Below are 8,786 nucleotides of genomic sequence, written 5' to 3'. Positions count from 1 at the left end.
ACCTCCCCCAAAAGGACCCTCTTAGCTACCCGGGACGCCGCTGGCCTAGCTGGCCCTCACCTCTAGGACCGACCTGTTTGTTTTTCCTTGGTTCTCATTCTGTTCCCGCCTCTGGGACTCAATCTTTCCATCTGCATAATGGGAACAGTAACCAGTCTTATCCCCGACCCTCACTGAGCGGCTGGCTTCCTCGGTGCAGGTTAGGCCTACAAAGCAGGGCCCAGCGTAACCGAGAGGTCAAAGGCTGGGGCGCACCGCAGTCCCAGGAGCATCCCGGGCGCGGAGCAGAGGTGGGAGGGAGGGGACAGGGGGCGCGGCCGCGTGGGAGGGGACTCTGGTCAGAGCCCCGGGCCGCAGGCAGAATTCGGCTCCAGGCCCGCCCCTTGCCGCGCGCCCGCCCCGCCCCACCCCGCCCCGCTTTCGCCTCTAAAGTGCTGGGCGCGCGCCTCCTGCTGCCGCACTTTCACTCTCCGCAGTCGCATCCCCTCCGCGTCCTGCCTCTGTCCACCCGCCGCCCGCTTTTGCCATGGATGCCAAGATCGTCGCTGTGCTGGCCCTCGTGCTGGCTGCGCTGTGCCTCAGCGACGGTGAGTGCGCCCGGCGGCGGGGGCGTGGGCAGGCGCCAGGCTCCTGACTCCTTGCGGAGCCACGACTCCTCTGCCCCGGCCCGCGCCGTCCCGAGCGAACCTAATCCGCGCCGCTTTGCACCCGGGAGGTCGAGGCAGCCCACCTCGCGGGGCGCGCTCCCTCGGCGTGCGGCGTTTGAGGTCCCCAGCGTAGCGCCTCCCGCGCTGAGGCTCGCACTCCGCTGCCGAGCTCGGGTTCCGGGACGCGCGAGCGGCCGCCAGACCTCTGGCGGGCTGCAGAGCGAGGTCGGGCAGGATAACTGGGTGCGAGCGCGCCCAGGGTGCTTTCGGAGCCGGCGCGGGAGGGCGCGGAGGTGTGGAGCCGAGTCGGGAGCCGCGGGTCCCTGGCCCTTGACCATCCACCTCCCAGCTAGTGCCTTCCCGCGGCCCAGCTCGGTTTCCAGAGTAGAATGGGCTCCTGGCTCCGTGCGGGGCTACGGCTCCTCTGCCCCGGCCCGCGCCAAGGCCCCGTTGAGCACCGCGCTGGAGATGCGATCTGCGCTTCCTGTTGGAGAGAGCGCTTTGCAAAGCCTGTCTGGCATCGCGACTTGCTTGTGGTGGCAATGCGATCGGGTGCAGCTGCGAGGCGTCCCTGGCAGTCATATCGTTCCGAGCAGCTGTCGGGTTTGCGGCGAACGCCTGGCTGCGCTTCTGTACCGCAACGCGGTCCGCAGCGACGCGGCGAAGCTGGAAGCGCATCCGGACAGTGCCTTCCCTGCCTCTTTCTGGGGTCACCCAGGAGAGGCCCAGGGGCGATCCGGGTCATGCATGCGCCTGCCCAGCCCCCAAAACACACCTGCAGGCTGGCGCCTTTGTCGCCAGACAGGCGAGCACTACTCTATCTCGGAGTGAGCGCTGCAGCAAAGTTCAGTCGCCAAGGCTTTAGGCCATGGGGAAAGGTGGTGTACCGTTTCACTGTGAGAGGGAGAGAGCTTTTTTACTTTTGAGGCTTAAGCGAAACCTCACTGTCCTGTTACAGGACACCACTGCTGCAAACCAAAATAAACTGTTGCCTCTGAACACACAAAACAAAACCATGTCAGCATGGTCAGGCCATGCTGAGCTTTCTTGGCTGCGAAGTTTCCAACAAATCCTGCAAAGGGTTGAAGGACACTGTGCTTGGTGCAGCTGAGGTCTGTGCAGGGCCCCAGGCCCTGGAGCCGTCTGCCAGGTGCCAGCTGAAGACCACTGTTGCATTCTCGCTGGCTGGTGGCTGAGCACCTAGGAAGTGTTCTTTAAAAGTGTAGCAAGTTGCTGGTCAGAGCTGCAGAGAGACTGGCACCAAAGGGAATTCAGAATTTTTCTGTAAGCTGAAAAAGTAACCTAGCCTGTGTCTTTACACTGACACTGACACCCCCAACCCAGGTCATGGGGCACACTCTGGTTTGGGTATTAACAATTGAGTGGTTTGGTGAGAGTAGAGGTGTCATCATCCAGCTGTGGGAGGAAATGGTGCTTCTTCTAGCTGCCCCCTCCCCTGGGGAACTGCAGCAGTGACTAGAATGCAAGGACTCAGGTCCTTGAGTCCTGGGCACAGCTGACCTGGGGGGAGCACAGAAGGAGTGGGGGCCTCATCCACAGACTCCTCCTGACTCTGGGAAGGGTTGGTTGCTTGCCCATCTGAGTTGCCCCCTTGGCAGCCAAGTGGCCAAGTCAGGGTCCTGGGCTCCCACTTGGTCAGGCTCTCCTTGCACGCATAGGCCAGAATGCACTTTTTGACCACCTGGAGCCTGTGTACCCATGCTGGGTCCCCTTGTTCAGGCTCTGACTCGGGCTCCTACCCACCCTCCATTGGCTAACCTCAGCCAAGCAGCTGGGTCCCCAGATGCCCTGGGCTTCTAGGGGTTAAAGCCAGGGTGGGCCCCATTCCCAGGCCTGGCTGGAGGGGCTGGCTTGGGGGCTCTTGTCTCTGCGTTAGAGTGGAAGGACTGCTCCAGAGCGGAGCCAAGTTCACCAGAAGCCAAGTTCCCCCAAGCCCTGGGTAACATCTGGACCAGTCAGGCCTCTTGCCTGTACACGGACCATATGCAAAACAGTTGGAAAAGTTAGTAATATTGACAAAAAGCGGGCAGGAAGGTCACCAGGTGGACACAGCACCTAGCTCTCTTGGTAAGAACACTTGGGGCTCTGTCCCTTTAAAAAACCTGTTGAAATTCTCCACTTGACAGGCAGGCAACTGGGTCCTGGGAGCAGGAATAAAAATTGCCTTTGAAGGAAATGGATAATCCCAGGAGGTGGAGAGGGGAGAGGAGAAAAAGAGAAAGCTTGTGTTCTGAGCTCAGAATGGGCTCTGATTTCTGGCCTGATCACCACTGCTTGGCTAATGGACTCAGAACAGCATCTCAGGGACACGGGGGAGGAGCAGCCCCCATATTGCACAGCGCTGCCCCCAGCAGCTGTCATACTGTGCACCTTCCAGTTTGCTGCTCTGGGGTTGGGACCAGTCCTGCCTCACCAGTGGGCCCCACATGGCGGTTCTGCTCAGCTCTGAAGGACCCCTGAGAATTTCAGGGGAACCTGGAGGCAGGACACTCGGAGGGGAGACTTTGGCTCTTCCTTTACCCTGGCCACCCAGCCCCCAGCTGCAGGCCACTTTCCCAGGTGATCTGGTTACAGGGCCATACAGACTTCTGCAGGGACCCGGTGCACTTGCTAAAAGCCAGGTCCCAGCAGCGACTTTCTGGACTTAGCCCAGGTGTAAACCTGAAGCCTGCTCCAGGCTCTCCAGTGCCACGAGTCCCTGAGAGCCTTGAAGCCAGGCTTTCTTCTTCCTGGTTTTCAGGGAGTCGAGTTTGGTCTTGGGGGGCCAGGTGGTCTGCTTTCCCCCTGACTTGTTGGCCATGCCATCTCTTGATGGAATTCAGCCTTGAGAAAAAAAATTAAGTCCCTCACTCACAAGCCTCCCCAGCTCTCTCGCCCCAAATATGGAACTTCAGAACCACCAGGAGACCTCTGGGAACTCTGTAAACAGGCAAACTTTTTTTTTTTTTAATCTCTGGACTAAATATTCTCAGACCTACATTTAATCCCTGATGAAAGAATCCACAAATTCAAATAATTTGGGGTATTAAGTAGGGCTTGGATAAAATCTGCAGAAAACGTGCACACATACGCGCGCGCACACATACACGCGCGCGCACATACACACAAATGTCAGTACCCACTCCCCCATCCCCCGGGGCTTGCAATTCTAGACTTCCAGGGTGAGCTGCGGGTTCTGCAGGAGCCCTTTGCTAATTTACACTAATGAGTGTCAATTATGGCATTTTGCAAATTGGTGAACTGGCAAACAAAGATGTAATACAATCCAGGAGGCTGGAGCATCCCTGCACAGGCAATGAAAGCCACGTTTGCCTCCAGCCCTGGAAGTGCAGGGGAAAAGATGGGCCCTTGCCTGCCCTCCGGGGACGCCCAGGTAGGAAGCCAGTGGGATTCTTTTGTGGTTGCCTGGGCTTAAGGTAAATGTGAGGACGGAGAAGACGGCAGGTGGGGGAGGGGAGCATTCCCAGGGGAGCTGCAGTGGCTCCTGGGAGAGAGCGAGCCTGGAGCCTCCTCCTTCCCCCTCCCTGTTCCCTGAATCGGGAAGTCTTTCTCAGTTGGCCCTGGAGGAGTTTATTCTGCAAAGAATAACTAGGAACCTCAGTACCTTGGACTGAAACAGTTCTCTCCTGTGATGAATGTCCTTTATCTTGAGACACCCAAGCAGGGGCCTTCGGATTTTAGCTTCCCTACCCTCCTAGGGTCCAGCTCTCCTCAGGTCCTTCTGGCCTCTTGCCCTGTAGAAGCTGAGCCTCAGCCCACTCAGAGCTCCCTGTGCTGCCCAAGGAAAAGGTCTCTGCCAGGGTGCACCCATGACTCCTCGCATCGTTCCCCATCCTACCCTCATTCCACCATCCGATCGCTCGGCTGCAGACTCAGACACACTTGTATCCCCAAGGCCTGGCAGGATAATAACAAGCTGCTTTGTTCTCATTACCTCTCTAGGGAAACCGGTTAGCCTGAGCTACAGATGCCCTTGCCGATTCTTTGAGAGCCACGTCGCCAGAGCCAATGTCAAGCATCTCAAAATCCTCAACACTCCGAATTGTGCCCTTCAGATCGTGTAAGTCTGAACATCATCCTCCAGGGATGTTACATTTGTTGGACATAGTAACACCTAATTCACAGACTTGTTAAAACTAGAGAAACGACACATGCCAAGTGTCCAGGCTCGAACCTGGCATAATTAGAGGCAGCTGATAGTACCACCAGGCAGGGGTTTCAAAAGCTGCTCTTACCCTTGGTGCCCTAACCCTTGGTGCCATGCTCACTCACAGAGGGTCCTTGCCTCTTCTCTCCAAGCTTCCTCCCTTTAGTGCAAGAGATGGGAGCACATTCCCATGCACCCTTAGACTGGAGAAACATGGGATTCACCAAAGTTTCTTTCTGCTGCAGTACAGTAAATTAGCCAGCCCCTTGCTAGTAATAGTTCTGCCAATTTCAGGGCTTTGGTGCCCTAATTTAATCCTTTATCACGTAGCACAAACTCACAAGACTCAAATTCAGTTGAAGTCATCGTTAAACTGTTTGGTGAAACTCAAAATTACCAGCTCACTTAACTGCATTTTCTGAAAGCCAACACACAAGGTTTTAGTTTTGCTGGTGTTGATGGCAGCTGCTAACATTTGATTTTATTCCTGTGGGAAACGAGACATACTAAAATCACACATACATGAGACACTAAGATCTCCTGGAGAGCAGGAGGCTGAACCAAGTCGAGAAAGAAAGCCACACGTGGCCGTCCATTGCTCGGCCCTCCAGTGCCCGTGTGTCCCCGTGCTCGCTCACAACGAGCGTGGCCATGTGTCTAGATGTAGGGGAGTTGAGGCTTGGGGTCTCCTGGGCAGAGCTCACCTCCTGAAAAGTCCCAGCACTAAAAGCAGGATGGGGACACAGCAGTTGGAGCAAAAGTTACACCCACCTGATGACTCTCCACCCAACACCAAGTGGTTTTAGGTTTGACTTTTCTTTTTCTCTAGCCTTTGCTGCCTTGAATGTGTTTGTCATTTACAATATGCTTTAGGGCACTAGAAGACAAATTTTTTTTTTCATTTTCTTTGCTTGTAATAAAATACTCTCTTTTGAGAAGTATTTAATCAGATAATGAATTCAGCGAGGATGGGCCCACTTTGCAGTGCAGACTCTGTGGGTTCCCTTGCCTCGAGGTTGAAGAAGCCAGATAGAATCCTCATGTCTTTCCGGGCAAACACTTTAATAAACAGCAATCCCCAGAATTGGACCTGGATCCGCCTTGCTCTGAGCCAGGCCCTCTGCACAGCTCGTTGACTCAACAGGCAGGCTGTGTGAAGACTCCTGGTGTCCACGAGCCTCTGTGCTGGCCGCACGGGTCCTTCTAGACCCCGAGCGGCTGGGTGGTGGTGTCCTCGGGCTGCTTGAGATTACCTGGTACCCAGGGGCTTTATGGAGAGGGATCCAGAGACAAGTCCAGGTCCTCTTCCAGGAGTCTTCAGGGACGGAGGCTCTGAGTAAAGGTGAGAATTGGGAGGAAGGTGCAGTAGGAACTTTCAGAGAACAGATGAGACCATGAACGTTCAGTGAACTTGTAAAATCTCTCTGGAAACCATTTTCTGGAAAACTACCTACACTACCTCTCCCCTCCCCCTCCCCCACACTGCCCCTCCTCCCACTGTACTCTCACCTCTCTCCATCCCCCAGACTATGCGGTACCTCTTTGTAGGTCTCCTGCCTCTAGGCTTACCCTCAAGTCTGTCTTTCATGTACTATCAAGATGGTCCATCAAAAGAAAAATCTGCTTCTGCCACCCCGCAAGTTCCCGTCATAAACAAAATTGCAGACGAAGCCCCACTGCTTTGCCCCTTACATCTGGCCGCGGGCTTCTTGAGTGTCCTGTCTCCCAAATTCCTCACATCCTCTCTGCACTATTACCCCTTTAGGCTATTTGCTCTTGCTTTTCCTTCCCACTTTACTTCCCTTGCCCAGCTCCTACTTATCCTTCAAAAGCCAACTCAGATGTTCCCTGTGTGAATTCTCCCTGGACTCCTTAAAGACTTTTCTTCACTCCCCAGTGTCTCTGGGGTAAAACTTGCAGTACGGCTAGCACTGTCTCCGCAGCACATCTGGGGTTCCTCCCGAGCCTGAGCCTGCCGAGCGGGGCACCCCGTTCCAGTTGGGTCCTAACCTGGGTGTCGGATGAGCAGATGTCCAGGTCACGGCCATGTTCCCTTCCGATCAGCTGCACACTGTTGCCTCTTCTGTTTTGGCAGGGCAAGGCTGAAGAACAACAATAGACAAGTGTGCATCGACCCGAAGTTGAAGTGGATTCAGGAATACCTGGAGAAAGCTTTAAACAAGTAAGCACAACAACCAAAAAGGACTTTCCACTAGATCCACTTGAGGAAAGCTAAACCCATGTGAGATGAAAGGGCAAAGGTGTGTGGGGGAGGAAGGCCTGAATGGTGAGGACCAGGTGTGCCTGGGGGGCAGCGCATTGACCTGGGCACGGGCGAGAAGTTTGTCCAGCATGTAGACAACTGCATTTATAGCCTACGGTACAATATCGCAGCATGTGTTCATCTGTGCCCCGTACCTTTCACATTGGCTGTTTTATAACTGGGGTTTTTCTAAGGAATTGTATCATCCCAATAGCATTTCCCACCAGTCGGTTCCCTCATAATCATCACAATCATCATCATTCTCATTACCCTTTTTTAAATCAATGATTACTTCAAGCTTTGTATTTGGTTTGTTTTGGAGATTCTCCTTTTCTCCCCCGGGGGGTCTGAGCACAGTCAGGTGATGGCCAAGCAGGGAGCTCAGATAAGCATCCTTCCTCTAGACCCTGAGGCTCGGAGGAAGGCTGTGGGCGATGCCTGCAGGGGGTGCCTCTCCTGAAATGACAACCCACATGCTGACCAGTGCTAGGCAGTGGCCACTACCTTCACCTCCTCTTTCAAGCTCAGTGATTGGATGGGTGGGCTCCACGTAGAACCGCCATCACCGGGGACTGTGCTCAGAGACCCTCTCCGGGTCACTCCCGGCCTCTCCCTGCCTCCCAGAATATGCTTTCATCTCGCTTCTGCTTCTCATTTCTCTACGCACCCAGCTGGAGGAGGGTGACCGCAGGGGCTCCCACCCTGTGGCCCCCTCCTCCCTTCGCCCGCCCCTCCTCTGCAGGCCCTCTGTGAGATCCTTCTCTGGCCTCCTCCAGAACGGGGCTGGCCCTCTGCTGGGGGTATGAGATCATGTCTCCTCCTTCCCACGAAAGACAGTCTTTCCAGAATCAAATGCAGTTTTCAATCTGAGAGCTTGCTTTGAGGAATTTGGTTTCTGTGATTGCCTCTGAAACCCATGTATGCCATGGAGGCTCTACAAACTCTGAGGTTTCTGAAATCAGAAGTGAAAAAATAGATGAATCAACGAGCCTCTTGCCACTAACCCCTCTTCCTGAAGCCACAAGATGGTTTCAGGTTCCAATCAAAAATGTTGGCAAGATGAAATCCCCTGCATAAATGTGATCCACAGATGGGCCTGGTGGTATTTGTAACTTTTTGCAAGGCATTTTTTTATATATATTTTCGTGCACCATTTTTTAAACGTTACTTTAGTAAACAAATGTATTTCAGAATATATTTATAGTTGAACAGTTCGTATATTTGAAGTGGAGCCATATGAATGTCAGTAGGTTACCTTTCTCTATTACCATAAACTACTGGCGATTTGTAAAGAAATATATATGACATATAAGTGTGACTGCAGCTTTTTAATGTTACCCACAGTGTATTTTTTCACTTGTACTAAAATTGTATCAAATGTGACATTATATGCACTAGCAATAAAATGCTCATTGTTTCATGGTATAAACCTCCTACTGTATGTGGGAATTTATTTACCTGAGGTGAAGTCCATTAGTTGTCAGACATGGGGCTCACACACATTTCTGGAATTTATTCAGAGAAGCTGGCCTGCTGGTCAGGTGCCTTGCATCCCTCCTGCCAGAGTTCACATGCAAGTGACAGCACATGGGCCTTGCTCAGGAGCAGATTAGATCTGCAGCTCAACTTTTTATGTCTTATTTTTTTTTTTTTTTCAACCCAGTAGAAGCAGTGGGGCTAGTTTTCTGAAGAAGAATATTTGACTCAC

At 53.6% G+C, this 8,786-nt stretch overlaps 1 protein-coding gene across 3 annotated transcripts in view; it reads left to right on the top strand.

Moving 5' to 3' along the window:
- Positions 1–466: 466 nt before the first annotated feature.
- The window catches only part of CXCL12 (C-X-C motif chemokine ligand 12), a 28,485-nt gene continuing 20,165 nt past the window's right edge, over positions 467–8,786 (top strand). For all 3 annotated transcript variants that reach the window (XM_081251929.1, XM_081251930.1, XM_081251928.1), the window contains exons 1-3: positions 467–587; positions 4,611–4,728; positions 6,911–6,997. In XM_081251929.1, coding sequence (XP_081108055.1) covers positions 527–587; positions 4,611–4,728; positions 6,911–6,997 — 266 coding nt within the window. In that variant the 5' untranslated portion in view covers positions 467–526. The remainder of the gene's footprint in view (positions 588–4,610; positions 4,729–6,910; positions 6,998–8,786) is intronic.

Source organism: Mesoplodon bidens, assembly GCF_964165515.1.
Source record: "Mesoplodon bidens genome assembly, chromosome: 1".
Classification (NCBI taxonomy): Eukaryota; Metazoa; Chordata; class Mammalia; order Artiodactyla; family Ziphiidae; genus Mesoplodon; species Mesoplodon bidens.
This window is presented reverse-complemented; position numbering and strand designations above follow the sequence as displayed.